The sequence below is a fragment of the Lithobates pipiens genome, unplaced genomic scaffold (assembly GCF_037356315.1).
Source record: "Lithobates pipiens isolate NorthernLeopardFrog02 unplaced genomic scaffold, aLitPip1_a1.2 Scaffold_30, whole genome shotgun sequence".
In the NCBI taxonomy this organism is placed as follows: Eukaryota; Metazoa; Chordata; class Amphibia; order Anura; family Ranidae; genus Lithobates; species Lithobates pipiens.
In genome coordinates, this window is record NW_027507791.1 from 154,973,591 (window position 1) to 154,994,379 (window position 20,789).

The following is a 20,789-nucleotide window of genomic DNA, read 5'->3' on the forward strand; positions in this document are numbered from 1 at the left end:
CCCCAGTGGTGATTAAATACCACCAAAAGAAAGCACTATTTGTGTGAAAAAAAATGATAAAAATGTTGTTTTGGGTACAGTGTTGCATGACCACACAATTGTCATTTAAAGTGTGAGAGCGCTGAAATTTGGCTTGGGCAGGAAGGGGGATATAAGTGCCCTGTAAGCAAGTGGTAATTATCTGAAGAAAAATTACTAGCTCCAGCTGCAATCCTGCAGAACAGAATAGTCAACAAGCATTAATCTCCTTTTAGGTAGATTTCCTTTTATTACCTGAAAATGGCATACGCCTTTAAAAATACGAATCTGTGAGAAAAATCTATTTTATTTCACATTTTTACATAGTGTATCCTGCTACACCTGACCAGGAAATAACACTACCAACTGAGATGTTACCTAAAGAAAACGACAAAACATCTTTTATGTTTTGTTATATATTTAATGAAAACATTTTCTGTATAATTTACAAAAACACATTCAAATTTAAAATGTATACAAAAGGCATTTCTCTTTCTGTATCACAAAAGTATACACTGATATTACAAAAATGAGACAGATATTGCAAAGCTCTTTTCAAGTGCAAAATCGTTTATACAAATAGGAGCAAAGACACTACAGGAAGCAGTTCCTGATAAATTATTTAAATAGCATATCTACAAAATACCCATAACACTAATCAGCAATACAAATAAAAATCATTTATACAAAAAAGCACTGTAATTACTAAAATATAGAAAAAATATCACAAAACTCTTTATTAAAAACAAGTTTAAAATACTTTCCTGGGGGTACTCAGTCACTGTAACTATATACAGAACTGATTAACACTACAGTAGATTTTTTCTATACTTGTTAAATATCTCTCCAATTTTCTGCTCTTAAAATCAAAAACATTTTCTGAATCTCAGTCACACAATGAGGTAATATTGTACTTGAAGTTTTAAATCTGCTGGTTTACTCTTAATTATTTTGTACTTAAGCGGAGAAAGACTGTCTACCTGCCATAGTGTAATTAGGGTGTTATATGGCTATATGGAGACATATGGTTTACATTTAGTACAGAGAGCGTGCTGTACCTAACTCTCCACCCCTCTTGCCTTGCTCTCCCTCCGGTTCTTTAGCAAGATCAACATGCAGTCTTGCCTGAAGAAACATTTTAATAGTGCAGCCTGAACTGTATTTAAAATTACTAAAAAAATAGAACTAGATCTGACCTACCTTTTGTTTTTCGTTTTTCAATATGAAGACAATTTGACTTTTTTTTTTATGTTTACCTGTATAGATTTTTTCAACTATCTTTTCTGTTTCCTCCCTGTCTTTCTTAAGCAATTTACACACATGTAACATACTGTGTATGCCCGAACTGTGCTGTACCAAGTTAGAGTAATTGCATTTTGTTTTACAATGAAGAAGTGCATAACTTGAATACACAGTTCATATGATGCACACTAAAATATAAGCGCACACACACACACACACACATACTATATGTACATACACACTTATGGTCCGACACTAGCATCCACGCTGCAATATCACTAACAGCTTTCCACTTTAAACATACACTCACACGTCAATACGTTTTATGACAGTCATATCTACATCTGTAGTCTACCTATTTATACTCTGGTGACTCCATTCTGAATAGCAGAAAGTTACCTCTCCATAAGAGATATTTCCTTTTTTTAAATTAACAAATCTCTCCTTTTTTTGCAATGAAGTAACCATTCCTGTAAAAGACACTTATGTGCACTATTTGCAATTGCTTTTTTTGTTTGTTTTTTTAATTTCCAATACATAGCACTCAGAGTTCCAAAGCTTTTCCTGTTGCATTTTTAAGGGCAGTATCATATGAGATCATGTCTATTTTTTTTCCTTTCTGAAAATCATCTCCAATGAGGCACTTGTTCATAAATGTCTATTTCATTATGGCAGATTTGTGCCTGGCATAAAATTGTAATCAATCACAATATTTCATAATTAGCCAATCATTTTCATGAGTTAAAGTTGCTTCCTTAGTTACAAGTCCTTGGAGTGGATTTATGTTTGCTTCAACGGAAAATAAGAAAATGGATGGAAGAAAGCATCTGAGAAATGGTACACATCTAACATTTTCAAAAGTGCTATGAGGGTTCCTTAACATTCACTGAATGCATATGATCCAGGTTTATGAGTCTAAAGGAAAGAGGAAAAATAATATTATTAAACTGTGTACCAAATCAATCTCATACAGTCAGTACATTCATTGTAATCAGAAGACTCATTCTTTAAATGTACCCCTGCCCTGTGTACTCTTTAACTATGCAAACATGGGGGTGGCTAGTACTATGATAATCTCAATGTGAAAAAGTTGTGCTTATCATAAAATAGGACGAGATATGGTCCTTTTGTTAGACAGCTACCTTTAAGAACCTTTACCTTTAAGCACCTTTACCAATAAGCAAACAGATCTGCAGCATTCCAGGGAAAAGTGAACTTTATTTGAGATTTATAGTTGTGCCTCCCTACTCTCTTACAAAAAAAATAAGAATAAATTTAAGAAAATTGCCACTCGACACCTTTTTGAAAATACATGCTATGTGGCTGTAATCCTCATCGTTCATTAGCTGGTAAGTCACTGACCTCTACCTCACCCAACAAGTCACCTGATATGCACATGCATTTTCCAAGCTAGCGCCTCTGTAAGCAGTGAAGATAAGACCAGGATGATAGCTCTGAAGTATGCGACTTCCAAAACAGGTCACCGTTCACAGCTCCCATATTTCTAGGGAGATTCTGATTGCGCTGCTAATAATGGCTGGTTTGTGAAACTTTTTGTACAGCGCTATATTCATCCTTGCTTCACTATTGATGAGTTGCTGCCATGGAGCAAGAATGGGCATTCTTGGTCTCACAACACTTTACTGGGCACAGGTTTGCTCTGTCAGAGTGGCTTACTAACAAGAAAAGCAAAGATAAAGATGACAATCATGGGCCTTCCACCTTGAAAACAAGTCAGCAATGGATGATGCCTTTTTTCCTGACAGTTTGCTTTTAGGCTAAACATATTCCCTTTATGTAAAAATTATACAAGTGATTGGGGCCCTATATTATACTTGCATGGAGAAAAACTGCATACAATCTATTAAATCACATCAGAATGTGATTTAATAAAGTGCTTTCAGTTTTTACCATGCAAGTTTATCATGGTGCAATGATAATACATATAAAACATTTGAGCTACTCACCTCTGCACTCATATTTAAGATCCGAAAAGAACACCATCTCTTGTGAGAATACAAACAGTCCTAATCTTCCTCCAGCATATGTCTTATCATAAATAGGTCCTGAGTCAGCCATGATTTTTTTCCCTTCATACATTACAACACTAAAAAAAGAGAGATAGCATTAAATCATCAGCACGGCTTAATATTTATTTTAATTCTAGTTTCCAAATATTGCAATGACAGAGAACATTTTCTTTCTTACCGAATGAATCCAGTCTTTGGTCTGTGGATTAAATGCCATCTGTAAGCAGTAAAATCTTTCCATCCTGTATGACGAGGGTCATGCCACAGAGTACGAACCTATAAAAACACAAAATTGGCATGAAAGGCATTTAATATTGGGAAAGGTGACATTTTATCTTTTTACTAAAATCGTCTCCTGCATGATGCAGTACTAACTAAATGTAATCAAATGTTTCTGGTAAATTAGTCACCTACCTGTCCTTGGGTATTGCCTGTGTGCCACAAAGCATTTCTTAAGTGTTCTCCAGGTCCTGTTGTTGAGTTTACAACTTTTATAGAGAGACCAGAGTATCCCTGAGCTTTAGTGGGAGTTGTGTCCCAGTAGGTCTGGGTAATTTGTTTCCACATAACCACATAAAATCTGCTGCTTGATTGGTAGCCAAACACAAAGCCAGCATAGTCGTCATCCCTCTCAGTGTTGATGAAGAAGGTGCCACTGAAATCCACTGAACTAAACTCATCAAAACCTTAAAAGAAAAAAAATTACATACATTTAAAAATTGAAAGTATTATACTGTTTTAAGTAATTTTTTTTTTTACTATGTAAATAGTTATATTTTTGCTTTAATGTATATGTGAACCATTACTGTATAAAACAATTCATTGAGATTGAAAGAGAAATGAAAGGGAAAACATTTGTGTATATATATATATATATATATATATATATATATATATATATATATATATATATATATATATATATAAGAAATGGCAAAAAGGGATTGCTGCATAAAAATGTTTTAATGAAAAATGTAATCAAAACATCCAAAATATATAGGCCATCATCTCAACAGTTTTGGGCCAATACAGATTGCGCCCTTCTTCAAAACATGGTGCCTATATATTTTCTTTAAAACATTTTTGTGCAGCAATCCCTTTTTGTTGTTTCCTATAATACAAGCCTTTGGCAGGGCTTGATTGCTTGCACTTGTTATTTTGACCGAACACACATATACATATATGTATATATATATATATATATATATATATATATATATATATGTTTTTTTTATAATGGATCACAAAATCTCAGTTCTCTGCTGCATAAGGGGCTTGGAGAGGTGGGGTTCGGAGAAACAGCAGCACACTGATATACCCACTGAATGGCTGTCGGGGGGAGGGAATTCTGCAGAGTTCTGATTATTGGAGGACACGCTGGGATGGATGTGTTCTGATGCCTAGCGTGGTCAGTTTGAAATATGAAAGCAGAGGGACTGGCAGGATCACAAGGTATTTCACACAAAGGGAGAAATACAAAGAAAACAGGATACCTTTTAATACAAGTACAGGGTACTACAGGTATCTAAGGTTTTCAAAACCGTGCTTAGTTATATGATTTGTAACTATGTATGTACATGGGGGCAGCCATTCCTGCCCAGTGCACAGGCTCTGCTTGCTGCTTTGCAGTGCCTTCAGTGACTACTAGTCACATCAAAAATTACTTTTTAGTTATAGACTACTGCAAGAACTCAAAACCTGTGCTCATTAAAATACTTTACATTTAACTGGTCCTTACCAACAGCAATGCCAGGGTCACAGTTAACAGTCTGTACCAGCTCTTTTCCCTGGTGCCTGACCACCCAGTTGGGATCAATCTGCGATGTTCCTTTTGGATCCAGAGGCACCATTTGGAATTTGCGAAAGTCAGTTGTGCTAATTGCATAATTCTCAGGGCAAACATCTTCAGCGTCTGGAATGTTGTCATTATCAAAGTCAAATTGGCAGACATCACCACGTCCATCACCTAGTGGAGAAAGATCAGAGTTGAGAAAGATTAGTTTAGTGTATTTTCTTATTGTAAGACATTCTAGCAAATGTGTTGATTGCACCTTCATAGAATTCATAAGATCTTTCAACATTCATCTTACCATTACTATCAAGCTGATCAGGATTAGGCACCAGCCTGCAATTATCTTTTTCATCTGGAATTCCATCGTTGTCATCATCATGATCACAAGCATCACCCTTGCCATCCTTATCATGGTCAGCCTGATTGGCATTGGGGATGTAAGGACAGTTGTCCAGGTTATTCTGATGACCATCCTCATCTATGTCTTCATTACTGTCACATTTATCACCAATGAGATCGGAGTCAGAGTCAGTCTGGAATAGAATCAACGACAAGAAAATGTTAGGCCACTGCTCGATGGTGACGTGGAGCAGAAGTAATCTCGTATGTTCTCACAAATATCTGCTTAGACAATAATACATAGTCACTGACATATGTACAACTAAGCCTATGATTATGTATTGAAGTAGAATTGGGTAGCCAAGCTTTTTAGTCCCAAGTAAATGAAAGGAAAAGGGAATTAGGAAAACTCGTGCTACTTTCTTACTGGTACCTAGTAAGTCCATAAAGTGGTACACTGCCAAGCAATGTCTTAGTACAAGAAATCCTCTTGGTCTTGGGAGTGCAATTACTAAAGCTGGTGGTGTACAAACAATAAAGTTGTTGTAGAGATTATGTAGTTATATTTTGGTGGGAAATGATCTACTGAAAGCAGAAAACCCAGTCTGTCTGAAACACCGGAATTTATATGCGTGTTCAGCTTATAACTAAACAATAAAATAAGATTAAAGCGGGGGGATTTTGCAAACATAACTAATCCATGATGAGCAAAGTGGCACAGACTGGAAGATCTATACTAGTGATGCCTAATGCCAGCTAATAGATTGATGTATGGTACAAGAAGACCTTAAGTGCCATTATGAGTAAACCATAAGTTCACAATGTGAAACTGAGGTTTATTTATTTTAAAAAAGTGCAGAAAGGAATGACTGTATATAGAAATACATCAGATTCTAACTAGCATTTTTTAGTCTGCATTTGAAAAAGACAGCTGGAACTTGGATAATTGAAGTGGAGAAGTATTTTTTCCTTTAACTCCAAAGATTATGAAGCATAATTCATGCTAAATGAAAACAAAGTTTTTACCTGATCTGGATTGTGCTCCAAGGGACAGTTATCACACTGGTCTCCAATGCCGTCTTTATCTGTATCCTTCTGGTCTACATTGTATACATAAGGGCAGTTGTCTGCTTCATTGAGAATACCTGTAGTAAGATGACAGAGGCAAAATAAATTAAGCACACTATTTTAAAGGGACTCTAACAGCAAGATCTGGAGGCTTGATTCTTAAAAATATAGTAGACTGAACACATAAGCTTAAAATATAGATTGAACACACTGAGGGTTATTTACGAAAAACAAATCTACTTTGCACTGCAAATCTGCAAATTAGTGGAAGCTCTGCTTTTATCATCCAATCATGTGCAAGCTAAAATTCTGTTTTTATTTTCCTTGCATATCCCCCTCGTATCTAGAGCGACTTTACTTCCAAGTGCACTTTCAAGTGTACATGCAATGCAAAGTGGATTTGCCTTTAGTAAATAACCCCCATTGTTTCTATACTCCCATATTGAATTTGTGATATATTTGTATAGTATGTCTCATTCTTGAGGATGAACACATTGTCTAGACATAAATAGTCTACATATTTTACTGTTAAACTGAAAGGCAGTTAGTCTGCATTAAGAGCAAGATGAAGGTGATGATGTATCTCTTGGTAGATAATGAAATCATGTCAAGAAAGCAGCAGTTTGCCTGTGTATACTTTCAGGGCAGATGTCCTCTGCATTATCTGTACTTGTCTTGTGGAGGCATAATTTGTACCTATAGGAAAGTCTATAATAAGGCTTACCTATAGGTACTGTAAATATCTCCTAAATATGCTCTGGCCTGCAAGTCAGAGTCCACAGATCTGGAAGGAAGATGGGTAAAGATAGACGCTGCCTTCAGCGACTTCATTGCAGAGCTGGAGGGCTTCATTTTCAGGTAAGTTTCATATAATGTGCCAATATGTGATGCATACTAGCACATTATGTCTTTAACTTGCAGATCCGAAAAAAAAAAAAAAAACCCATCGGTTTACAACCGCTTTAATGTCTTAGGTCCTATAAAAGTATATGCTTTGCAGTGACACTATTTAAACTGGCAAATTGAAAATAGTACAGAGAAATTGAATGAATGAATGAATTAGTAGAAAACTAACCATCTCCATCAATATCCACAGAACAGGCATCTCCTTCCCCATTGCCATCAGTATCAACCTGGTCTGGATTATGGTTGTATGGGCAGTTGTCACATCGATCACCCACATCATCACGGTCTAAGTCATACTGCGCAGGGTTGTATATAAACGCACAATTGTCCTGTAAAACAAAGTAATGTGTTACAATTACTGTATCTCACATTTCAGACTTTCTTCTGTTGAAGTGCAGTAAGAGGAACAACAAGCCAGTACAATGTTTCTCTAGCAACAGGGTCTTTATCTTCACAGCGGATTAGAAGTGTCCTCTGGCTAAATTGAGAACATAATCTGTCTGGTGTTTTCTGGGTCTACCTCAAAGCCCCTAGGTGGTATCCACATAAGATGTCTAAATAATCTCAGATGACTTCTCTCTTTTTGAACAAACAATGCGCCAAAACACTTCTGAAGTATAACTGAACTCAAACTACTAAATCGTCCTGCTAGACAAAAAAAAAATACTTTCAGGTAACTAAGCCTCTCTATCTAGTTCAGCCTGAGTATGTTTTAGTTTTCATACGGCATACAGGTTTTCATGTTTAATGACAAGTGATATTTTTAGCAACGCCTCTGAAGTTTAGTAGGTCTTGTTGAAAAATGTCACTTAAATGCCAGAATGTGTGCATAGGATTTTTAGAAAGGTAACATCTGCCTGTTGCAAACTTTGTTACCCTGCTGTTTGCAGGAAGCTCAGGGTCAATTTCACTTTCAAAGTCCACTCTTAGCAAAAAACACTTTATAGTATTAACCTAGCCAAAAGATTTCACAATTTACTGGGCAAATTTCACAACCTTATGATATTTTCTGCTTGAAAAGAGAAGCAGTGTTTACATTCCTGCTGTTTTGTTTAACTCAACAAGAAGCAGAGAAATCCAAAGCTTAGCAGTTCTGAAAAACATGAATATAGTCTTTGTTTTCTTACCCTGTCATCTGGGATTCCATCATTATCATCATCGCTATCACAGGCATCTCCAATTCCATCTTTATCATAGTCTTCTTGGCCTGAGTTGGGGAGATTGGGGCAGTTATCCTACAAAAGAGAATTTAGAATTGTATTATGTGTATATAACTGACAGCATTGTGAGGCTTTGTGTATACTTTCTGTTTTCTACATACAAGTAGTCTAATAATCTTACTTTTTTGCAATGATAGGTGGCATTGTCAACACATATAAGGTTTTCATTAGGCCATCCATCCAAGTCTGTGTCTTCACCACATATAATGCCATTTCCAGCATAACCTGGTTTGCATTCACAACGGAACATGGGATCAGAGTAAAGACCAAGGTAAATGCATTTTGCATTCTTGTTACAATTGTGTGTTCCATCAAGACATGGGTTCCGAGGGATGCAGACCTGTTGTAACAGAAAGATCAAGAGTCAGTAAAAGATGTTTTAGATCAGACATCTAAAACTTTTCTGTGCTTCATAAAAAAAGTAAATGACATTTTATTTTATATTTTAAATGGTATTTTATATCTGAACAGATGCATTATAATATACTACCTTATGATCATTTTGTGTTATACTTTATAATATTGTGTATTTTCCAATTATATATTACCATTTTGAATGTATTTATACATATCATAAACTAGTTCTTATATTAATATCCTATTATTATCTGAGCATATTTAAATAGTTAAAGTAATTCTAAAGGAAAACATTTTTTAAAATAATAAACATGTTTATGTTTATAACTGCACTGTGCAATGTTTTTCCTCATCTTCTTGGGTCCCCCGCAGATGCTCCTGGCTCCTTCCCACTGCTGAGTGCTCACCATAGCAAGCCGCTAACTATGGGGGCACTTGTGCGGATTTGGTTCCTGAGCCATGCTCCGTGTGTCCACTGACACACAAAGTGCTGTTCAGCCCCACCCCCTCTTCACCGGCTGTGACTGACAGCATCAGAAGTCAATGGCTTCCACTGCTGCCTCGATCACCAGTGAGGAGAGAGAGTGCAGAGAGAGCTGCTGCTCTCGGGCACAATGCTGGATTGTGATTGGGCTCAGGTAAGTCAAGGGGGACCTGCGGGGGGGGGGGGGCTCAAAGCAGAAGGTGTTTTCCCCCTAATGCAGAGAATGCATTAAGGGAAAAGAAACACCTACCTTTAGAACCACTGTAATATACTTTCTTTATTAATATATATTTGTTAAACTTTTATCTCTACCTTTTAGAATTCTCTAATAACCATATACCCTTACGAACCCTATATATATATATATATATATATATATATATATATATATATATATATATATATATATATATACACACACACACACACACAGAATCACCAAAGTAAAACACTATACTCTGTTTTTCCTCTCTTACTCCAACTCTTTTGGAATCCCTTAAAGAATCAGGTACATTACATCATTATGAAAAATAAAACATCAGGGATAATGCTTATTTTGTGAAAAAACTATGCTAATTTGAACTTAAAATACAATTCTTTATTATTCTAGTCACTTAGCTAGATTGTGCGCAATGACAGAAATAAACCACTGAGACAGAAATAAAAGTTACCTGCTTGTTTGCTTTGGCATCCACAATACTCTTGCCAAATGGTTGTGTGCCAGAGTATCGTGGAGGACAGGGAAGACAATTGTACCCGGGCTCTGTATTCTCACATCTGTGCACTCCATTAAGGTTAAAGCAAGCATCGGGCACCTCCTTGCACTATAAGGAAAAATAATGACACCATTTAAAGATTTAATTTCCTATTGTTGGCTTACCACACTGAATTCTTAATAAAAATATGTTAAACTTTTGCAACTCACCTCATCAACATCTGTACATTCAATGCCATTTCCCCTATACCCTGTAGGGCAAGCACCACACTGCCAAGAGCCATCATCAAAGCTTGTGCATGTAACTCCAGCAAAACAAGGATTTGATAAGCATCCATCTAAATTGGGGTTAATTAACATGAAAATTAGCCTGGTGGATAAGGGCAAACAGAAAATGTTAAATTATTTGTGTTTTAATGACTTACCAATGGGACAGTCCTGCTTATTGCAAATGCGGCTATCAGCATTATCTCCAAGGCAGGCTTTACCACCAAACTGGGGCTTGGGATTGTCGCAGAGACGCTCTCGTTTCTGAACACCACCTCCACATGTTACACTGCATATGTCCCAGGGTGACCACGGTCCCCACTGACCATTAACTAGAACAAAAATATAATTCAGAATTAATTATTCCTCCAGTCTACAATTACTATTCATGTTATAAACAAAGAAAGATCTGTCAAGAGAGAAACTTTTTTCTAATGTGACCTTTGCAAGAATTTAATTTCTCATACTCTGGAAACTTGACACAACTTATTTCTTTGTTTCCCTCAAATAATTTCAGGGTGGTATTTGAATCATGGTGCATATTTGCCTACAAAGATCACAGGGTAAATAAAGTCAATGTAAAAAAAAAAAAAAATGATACGCACTTGGACAAGGATCTTTTTGACATGGCTTATTCTCTCTCCCTTCACCCACACACTGCTTGCCATTCAGCTGTGGAACAGGTGAATTGCAAAGACGGATTCTAGTCATCATTCCACTTCCACAAGTGACAGAACATGAGGACCATGGCGACCAGTGACTCCATCCACCATCTTGTTTAACTGAAAAGATAAATATACACTTTATATTTCTATTTAAAGAAAAAAACAAGGATTATTACTTTGCATAGTATATTACTAAGAGTAAAAGTATCTAAATTCTGAATGTGTGTACCATTAAACCCTATCCTGATTTCTTTACTGTAAGACTGGTAAGAATATGGAATTCTCTTCCACAAGCAGTGGTTTCAGCGGTGAGCATCAATCATATAAAACAAAACTATTAGATAAGCACCTGAACGACCACAACATACAGGGATATACAATGTAATACTGACATAAAATCACACACATAGGTAGGACTTGATGGACTTGTGTCTTTTTTCAATCTCGCCTACTATGTACTATGTATATGAAATCTAAATATCAGAAGCCTTCTAGGTGGATATTGATATCTGTAAGAAGTTAAAATCACTAACTTAAACGCCACTTCATAAAAGAGACTCAGATTTGCAAAATAGGGGATATTTTGGGAAGAAATCAGAATACATGCTTTTGTTCCCCATATTGTAAAATATTTCTAATAAGCTACAGTTGGAATCTGAGCAACTATAGGGACACTTCTACTTTTTTCTTGTTTTACTTTATCTTTATATATCAGTTTCCCCTAATATACTCAATTATTAACTGCTGGGTATAACAAATACTTACATCGTTTATCACATTCTTGTATTGTGCAAGATCTGGTCTGGACAGAGGACCCTTCGCATCGGTTATTAAGGCTATCACAAGATCGGCCCCTTTGCTGGACACCATGACCACATGTTACAGAGCAAGGAGTCCAATCCGACCATGGAGACCAACCATCTTCAGGAGAGTCACTTGCTGTAAAGAATAAAAAAAAGCATGATGGGTGATGTTCTCTATAATGATCAATATGTCTTGATAATGTGAGGTCTCTTTTTGATATGCTGTCATTGGCAACTCATTATTCTATCTCTAAAGGGTGATATATTCTGTATCTAATTTATTGTTGTGTGACAATAATACAACATATCATATTTGACACTGGATTATGGTTAGTATTAATAGTTCCTTTCTATTAAATACAGAAAAGCATGTTTAAACAGAAAAAAAACACACATAAATCATAAATGAAAAGCTGTTTAAGCAATTACATGAAGTATCATAATCTGTACAAGCTGAGAATCTGTTGGCTAGAAGTTCCATACATGCCAAAAGAACAGAAATATGAAGTGCACAGGACCAAGCAGGTCCTAACTCTTGGAGTTCGGCACTTGCAGCTGTCTTACTTTCACAAGAGCTATTTTATCTCTGTCCTGAATCAACTTGTTCAGCATTTACAAGATTAATATCTGCATATTTGTCATTACGCTTTTTGAAAATGAGGTGTTGAGCCTAAGGCTGTTGATACACCTCCCCTAACAAAAAAAATGCTTAAGGTGGTATGTTAAATGTATGAATCACCAGTTTTAAGAACATTGCTGCTGGATCAAAAGTCTGTTCTTTACTGTTAGAAGAAGCTTTGTTTTAAATTTTACATAACTACTTTTCTTTTTAAAAACAAAGGTGTTTCTGCTTTTAATATAAATACTATTAGTATATTGTGCTATAACAAGTTGCAGCTGACAAATTAAATTTTGTGAACAACATGCTTCTTCACAGTAGCAAATAGATACTTACGCCAACACCTGGGGCAGCATTCTCCATCAGGAATTGTGGCATTGGTGCAGGGTATTAGTGGACAAGAAACTTTCCGACAAATAACCACTGAATTCTGGAATGAAAATAAAGGCTGTTAGTTGCAATAATTATCAGTAACTACATTTTTGCATCTCCAAAGGAATCTTATCCTCTGTAATATAAAATGTAAATGTTTTTTGTTCATGTGTGGACTTCCTGTTCTGAAAGAAGGCCGAAAGCACCAAGAGACATGGTTGGAAAACTAGGGGTCGACACAGGTAAGTGTTCTAGGAGGAGGGGACCTTCACTTCTACATATCCTTTAGAGCAGAAAAGGTGCCTTTTTTTTACTGGAGGAAACCTCCAGTAAATATATTTAATAAACAGCTTGGCTAGATATAGTCCATATATATTGACTATATCTAGCCAAGCAGTTTATTACATTTATTTACAAAGACTATTACTAATAACAGTGCAATGTGGGCTCCTTGAGGGTAGGGACCGATGTGAGTGTGCAATGTACAGGGATAGGGACAATTGTAGACATTCACTCAGGTTGAACTGGTGTCTTTATTCAACCTTACTAATTATGTAACTATGTATGTAACAGCTAAAATTGGCTAATATATTGACTATATCTAGCCAAGCAGTTTATTAAATTTATTTGCAGACTATTACTAATAACAGCTAAATTTGGCTAATAAAAGGGAGAATGAGCAAGAGAGATATTGGAAACAAACCTGACATGTACACTCAGTACAGCTGTCCACGGTCCACTCATCCATGTTGTTATATTTGACCCCATTATGCATGCACACACCACCTGGTGTCACCTTAACCTTCACCACTTCAGCAATAAGCATATTTTCCTCTGTCTGAAGAAAACAAAAGACCACATTATATAACTTGTATAACTTCCATATAGCTTTATTATCAAAAGCAACTTATATTTTACTCACAACTTTCTGAATTTTTGCCTGGAGATTCGAGATCACTGCTTTAAGTCCTTTCATCTCATAAAACATATTTTTCAGCTCATCGCAGGAAATGCCACATATGCCATCAGCATCCTTTGTCTTATGTCCAATGTAATTGGTTCGGATAGCTGGACGAGAGTCATTGACTGAGTTCCCCAAATCATAATTTGCTGCAACAGTAACAAAAAATAAGTTCACTGTTTGTTTATTTTTGCATTCCACATTAGAGAAAGTACTTTATTTTATTTATTTATATGTTCATTGCTAAAAGTCTATTTTGCGTATTGTTTTTCTACTCAGTTGGGTGGATGAAATCATATTAGGGCACAAGCATTTAAGAAATGTTATATTAATACCTAAAAAAGACATAAACCTATTTGTTTTGACACTTGTAAACCTGAAATATCAATAAAAACGTTAAATCTGAGATGATAGATGTTTACCTGCCATTATTATTTATGCTATTCACCTTTGACTGGGTTTTTTAAATTTATTTTTTAGCAAAAACCAGACGAGAAGACAACCTATTTAAATTCAGATCTAACCATGTTCTACTAATGACAGATGTTATTTTTGGCAATGGATTTTTGTGGTTAAGCATTATTCAGAAATCCATATCTTGTCTATATTAAACTGAGCCAAATGGTCAAATATCAGCAGCATATTAACATTCAACCATATCTCTTATACACACATGCATATACTTACAGCTGGAGCAGCCTTTGTTTCTAAGAATAACATCCATACTGGTTCCGAAAACAAAACGCAGGTTCTGTAGAACACCCTGTAAATACAAAACCAGGAGTCAGTTTTTATCTTATCCTTAACATGTCTTAATATAAATAAGGTATGCAAGATTTCTAAAATAAGACAATAATCCTTTGCAGCATCCATTATACAAAGAACTGTATAGCAATCATTGTTTCACCTTAAAGTTACTGATCCATGTGTTTGTCCTACATAGACTCCCAACTTGTAGCTTTTGGACTTAACTTACCTGGAAATTATCTTTCACACCTCCCTTTGCAATTCTCATTTGAGCAGTGGTTGCCAAGTCTCCAGAGAGAAAATGATGGATGGGTACATCAAGCTCAGCGTTTTCCATCTTGTCACATCCTACATAAAGTTGAGCCCGATCTTCCTGCACAAAAAGAGTAATGTTCTTCCAGTGGCCTGTAGCCAGCCTGGCTTCTTCAACAGACACCACCTGCTGCTTGTCTTCTGTACTGATACTCAAGTCCAATGTTCCAGCTTCACCATTGGATGTGAGGCTGAAAACATGACCTGTGCCATCTTTTCTTTCGATAGACAAGAGGGCTCCTCTAGTCTTCTTTATTTGACGTAAAGTAGCCAATAAAATAAAGCCCCGCTCAGCTCGAACACTGTCCAGCAGATCTTGAAATTTTTCCTCCGGCACAGGAGGTATAAGATTAGGATTCTCTATTCTATAAGCTGGGCTTGATGGATCAGGACCCTTTACCAAAGAAACTCCTTGAGATTTGCGAGGGCTCAGCTTGCGACTGATTCCAGTTAATTCAAACAGATCAAAGACGCTGTTGTCATCTGCTCTATTCTCTGTGGTAGTGAAAAGAGAAGATTGTTTAAAACTAATAAAGAAAGACCAACATATCTAATCATTTTCCAGCTAAAATTCCCTATCAACACTATTCAATAAAGCTAATATTTCCATATCATACTACAGAAGCTACAGAAGAACTATATGGGCTTTACATTTGTGATTGTAATCTAACACCAGAGGAAGGTTGTAAAAAGATACAACAGAAACAGAATATAAATGCTATGCTTCAAGAATGTATAATGTTTTATTTTGGCCTGGCATAAAGTATCAAAACTGATAATAAAAATGAACACACAAGTAACAACAATAGAAGATAACTGAAGCACTTGTTATAAAACATTGATATTTCATACCTGATGCTTGTTTTGTGTGAGGAACTGCCAGCATTAATAACAGGAAAATACCCTTTGTTAGTACCATTGTGCAAAATCAATCAAGGGTTCTAAAAAAGAAGAGAGAAAAAAAAAATAATAAAAAAAAAAGAGTATGTTCATGAAGGTAATATCAAACTTCAACACTCACCTAACTTGTACAGCAGTCCATTGTACTCGCCAAAATTAAATATTTCATAACCGAGCTTTAATTATGTATTATTTCTTTATTAGTGGCATTATATATGCAGCGCCAAACATACTGTATATCCCTATCTCACTTGCATACATACACATACTGGGGCCAATTTAGACAGAGCCAGTGAATCTACAAGCATGTGTTTGGAATGTTGGGGAAAACCCACACAAGCACAGGGAGAACAAACTCAATGCAGAGATAGAAGGAAAAGAGAGAAAGTAACAGGAAAGAGAGAGAGAGAGAGAGAGAGAGAGAGAGAGAGAGAGAGAGAGAGAGAGAGAGAGAGAGAGAGAGAGAGAGAGAGAGAGAGAGAGAGAGAGAGAGAGAGAGAGAGAGAGAGAGAGAGAGAGAGAGAGAGAGAGAGAGAGAGAGAGAGAGAGAGAGAGAGACATGAACAACTGTGGACTTATAAATCCATTACATGCACTCATTCATCCCTCCTGTCTATTATACCTTACCCCCCCCCCCCCCCCCCCAACACACACACACAACGGTTGTCCTTGGAGCCCCTCCAAACCAAACAAACTCAATCACTTTGGCAATGCTAAGATGTATTTGGACCTGTTAATACAGCTTATTTGAATTGAATTGGGAGAGAAAAAAGGGAGAGAGAGAGAGAGAGAGAGAGAGAGAGAGAGAGAGAGAGAGAGAGAGAGAGAGAGAGAGAGAGAGAGAGAAGAGAGAGAGAGAGAGAGAGAGAGAGAGAGAGAGAGAGAGAGAGAGAGAGAGAGAGAGAGAGAGAGAGAGAGAGAGAGAGAGAGAGAGAGAGAGAGAGAGAGAGAGAGAGAGAGAGAGAGAGAGAGAACAAGAGGGGAAAGAAAGGGGGCAGAGAACACGAGGGGGAGGAGAAGCAGAGAGTGAGAGAAAGAGAGGGGGGAAAAAGAGACAAAGAGTGAAAAAGTAAGATTGAGTAGGGGAAAGAACAAGAGGGGGGGAGAAAGAAAGAGAGAACAAGAGGGGGGGGGGGGGAAAGAAAGAGAGAACAAGAGGAGGGGGGGAGAAAGAAAGACCAACGAACGAACAAGAGAGAAAGAACGAACAAGAGAGAACAAGAGAGAGAAAGAAAGAAAGAAAGAACGAACGAGAGAACAAGAGAGAGAGAAAGAAAGAACGAACGAACGAGAGAACAAGAGAGAGAGAGAGAGAAAGAAAGAAAGAAAGAAAGAAAGAAAGAAAATTAAAGATACAAAGAAAATATGAAAGGGGGGGGGGAGAAAGAAAGAAAGAAAGAAAGAAAGAAAGAGAGGAAAGAAAGAGAGAAAGAAAGAAAGAAAGAGAGGGAAATTAAAGATACAAAGAAATATGAAAGGGGGGGGGGGGGAGAAAGAAAGAAGAAAAACCCCTCCAGCAGCTCTATACACAGTACAGAAGGGATTGTATTTAAAAATCGTGCAGATAACTATGTGATATCTCACACAGCCACAAATCCCATTTCTGAAATATTTTCCTTTTACAGTAATAAAGTAAAACAGCATAAAGTATAACCAAACTACCTTCAAACACCAAAACCAAACAAGTAAAATAACAACGATGAAAAGGGGACTAAGAAAACGATCTCCATACATGTAGCTGCAAAGCTATGAATGGAATCAGGTAACCTTCCCTACAGGCTAGAAGCAGCGATAAACCGGCGAATTATACTCCAGACACAAGCCCTCCGCTCTCATGCCGTTAGAACAAGCAGTAAAGAGAAGTCAGGCATTCCTCTTACATTCTTCTGTGCCAAGGTCGCTGTGCGTCTCCAGGTCTCTGGTATGTAGATGAATGTTATTCCTCCTCCTGGACGAGCTTCTTTCCAAGTGATTTCTGAGCCGCTTTGAGCAGTTCCATATAAAGCAGTCCACGGACATTCCTGGAGGGCAAGCCAGCCAATCACAGGCCAGGAGGCAGGAAACGGGCTTCTGTTTATTCTATTACCTCACAACATGAGGGGAGAGACACAACTATCACACATTCAACGTGGATATGATCCTCTGACGCATCCTGAGGAATGTCTAAATGATACAGCTCAAGTTTTTATTCAAAACACGGGGGGATGCCAAGGAAGGCATGCAGGAAAAGCAGCCTACATATCCATATATATACACCGGGATTAGTCTGAGCAATAAACATCAATTCTAAGAAGCCTTGTATGAAAGTTAATGTATAAAAGGTGTGAAAAGTCACAGATAACGACGGACATATCCTGTTTTGGAGACTAAATAACTCTTATCTCTTCCCTGACTGATAGAAAAAAAAAGTAAAAAAAAATGACCACAGTGTAATTTATAGTAACCCTTTGTTTTTGGGATAATGTCTTGGGCAGCAATAAGGGATGTGCAGGTTTTCCTCCATCCAGTAGGTGGCACTGTGTCATCATACAGATTGAGTGGAGTTTATCCTCCCATTGAGTCCATCAGTGTCTCAGAAGGAAAAGCTTTCTGATTGCAATCAGTGCTGGACAAGGTCATCTAATGCCCCCAGAGTCAACATACCAAATTGTGCCCCCCCCCCTATGTATGAGCATTATGTGTCAATGAAAATCCCCTCTCCCTCAAAAAAATCGAGCATAACCTGCATGCTTACCCATAAATTCCCCCTCCTCCTAGTACAAATCCACCCTTCTTCTGAATTACTCATCTCCCATCTTAAATGTCTGCCCCCCCAGCTTAAATCTATTCTCACCCATATACCTCCAGCACAAATCCTCCCTCCCAAAAAAAATAAATAATTACCATTCCTAGCACAAATCCTCTACCCCTCAAAGGTCCCCTCCATGCACAAATCCTTTCCCCTCAACTCCAATCTCCTCCCTTCCAGCAGAAAATCCCCTCCCGCAATCCCCCAACATAGCACAAATACCCCCTCACAAATTTCCCCTCCTAGTACAAACACCTCCCAATCATCCCTACTAGCAAAATACCCCCCCCCCCCAATACCTTCCTTCCAACAGAAATTCCTCTCCCCAATCCTCCAACCTAGCACAAATCCCCCATACAAATTGCCCCTCCTAGTACAAATATCCCCAATAATCCCTACTAAATTCCCCTCCAATATTTACTTGTATCTCACACACCACCCAAATCCCCCTCCTGCAGCACAAATCCTCTTCCCTCATCTCCTCTCCCAATACAAATCCCCTCAAATCACCACTCCCAGCACAAATTTGCCCTCCTAGAATCATTTTTAACAACTTCTGCCCCCCCCCCCAAATTCCCCTTCTCAACACAAATCCCCTCCCCCAATCTCCTTGTGGTGCCCCCCACCTCACATGATATAACATTGCCCAGGGCAGCTGCCCCTCCTGCCCACCCCTGTCCCATCAGCCACATTGTTTGAGCAGAAGTAATGTTTCTGAGCCTTACAGGACTCCATCATCCAGCCTGATGAAGGGATCCTGTAAGGCTTCAAAACGTTGCCTCTGCTGTAACAAGGTGATCCCTGAATAAAGTTTTGGATCCATTCTCTCACTCTATCAATGGCTACAGCTGGTGATCGCTACAGCATTGATATTAGTGCTGAAGACCAGTTTATCTGTTGCTGCAAACCAAACAACACGTGGGAGAGATGGGTTTGCTTTAAGAGCACATTAAATAGGGGCATTAGCCTATTCATCCCATTGGTTAATAAATTTAAAAGAGCGAACAAAAGTCCTGATAGCTTAACTCCATAGTATTTTTTAAAGACAAGAGGTTATAGGAACACCCAAACAGTTGCTGAAGCTGTACCTGATGTATCCCAACCTACAAGAGTTATGGGGAATTTGTGGATTATCTCGGTACTTGGTAATAGATATCAATCACGAATGATAAAGAAATCATACAAAAAGTTTAATAACAATCAAAAAAATGATACAAAACAAATGAAACAATCAAAAAAAATTTAAAAACATATCCACCGCAACCAAACAATTACTATTGGGTTTCCCCATAGGATTTGTGTTGAGAGGTGGTGTAACAAAGTTCCTCGAACAGACCATATTGGCCTCATAACATATGAGGAAGGACATTTTGTTACAAAGGATGGGGAGATGAGAAAGATATTGAATTTATTCTTTTCCTCAGTCTTCACGAGGGAATTGGGGATCTTCAGTAACCAAAACTGCAGTGTTTATCCTCACGACACATCACAGGAAGCACATCCAAGGTTAACAGTGGACAGAATTAAAATTAAACTTGGGAAACGTAACATTAATAAATCACCGGGACCAGATAGCTTGCACCCGAGGGTACTTAGGGAACTCAGTCAAGCAATTGCCAGACCATTGTTCCTAATTTTTACTGACAGTCTACTGACTGGAATGGTACCAGCTGATTGGAGAAAAGCCAATGTAGCACCAATATTTGAAAAGGGCCCAAAATACATCCCTGGGAATTTCAGACCAGTTAGCCTAACATCAATAGTATGCAAAATCTTGGAGGGGATGATAAGAGACTATAGTAATGAGAATGATATCATGAGCAGTAATCAGCATGGATTCATGAAGAATCCTTCTTGCCAAACCAATCTATTAACCTTCTATGAGGAGGTGAGTTGCCATCTAGATAAAGGAAGGCCCATAGACGTGGAGTATCTGGATTTTGAAAAAGCATTTGACACAGTTCCCCATAAATGTTTACTGTACAAAATAAGGTTTGTTGGCATAGACCATAGGGTGAGAACATGGATTGAAAACTGGTTATAAGGGCGAGTTCAAAGGGTGGGGATAAATGGGGAGTATTCAGAATGGTCAGGGGTGAGTAGTGGGGTCCCCCAGGGTTCTGTGCTGGGAACAATCCTACTTAATTTGTTCATAAACGACCTGGAGGATGGGGTAAACAGTTC

The 20,789-nt window shown here is 37.5% G+C and overlaps 1 protein-coding gene across 1 annotated transcript; it reads right to left on the reverse strand.

The window, feature by feature from the left end:
* Positions 1-418: 418 nt before the first annotated feature.
* On the reverse strand, positions 419-17,859 carry THBS1 (thrombospondin 1). Its single transcript, XM_077465013.1, has 22 exons — positions 17,698-17,859; positions 15,770-15,858; positions 14,835-15,412; positions 14,546-14,621; positions 13,820-14,007; positions 13,601-13,735; positions 12,862-12,955; positions 11,869-12,042; positions 11,044-11,220; positions 10,597-10,770; positions 10,382-10,509; positions 10,128-10,280; positions 8,737-8,955; positions 8,523-8,630; positions 7,565-7,724; positions 6,448-6,566; positions 5,381-5,615; positions 5,029-5,256; positions 3,705-3,976; positions 3,469-3,566; positions 3,228-3,367; positions 419-2,175 (listed from the first exon to the last, which is right to left on the reverse strand). The coding sequence occupies exons 2-22, from the start codon at positions 15,834-15,836 to the stop codon at positions 2,168-2,170; spliced, it is 3,531 nt and encodes a 1,176-aa protein (XP_077321139.1). The 5' UTR covers positions 15,837-15,858; positions 17,698-17,859; the 3' UTR covers positions 419-2,167.
* Between the last annotated feature and the right edge of the window lie 2,930 nt (positions 17,860-20,789).

Bases quoted from the DNA above. Each gene is read 5' to 3' on its own strand.
- THBS1 (XM_077465013.1), bottom strand. From the start codon at position 15,836: ATGGTACTAACAAAGGGTATTTTCCTGTTATTAATGCTGGCAGTTCCT. The intron at 10,281-10,381 runs GTGAGTTGCAAA...TTTTCCTTATAG, and splicing joins AATGTACAGATGTTGATGAG to TGCAAGGAGGTGCCCGATGC. The intron at 3,368-3,468 runs GTAAGAAAGAAA...CTCTTTTTTTAG, and splicing joins CCAAAGACTGGATTCATTCG to TGTTGTAATGTATGAAGGGA.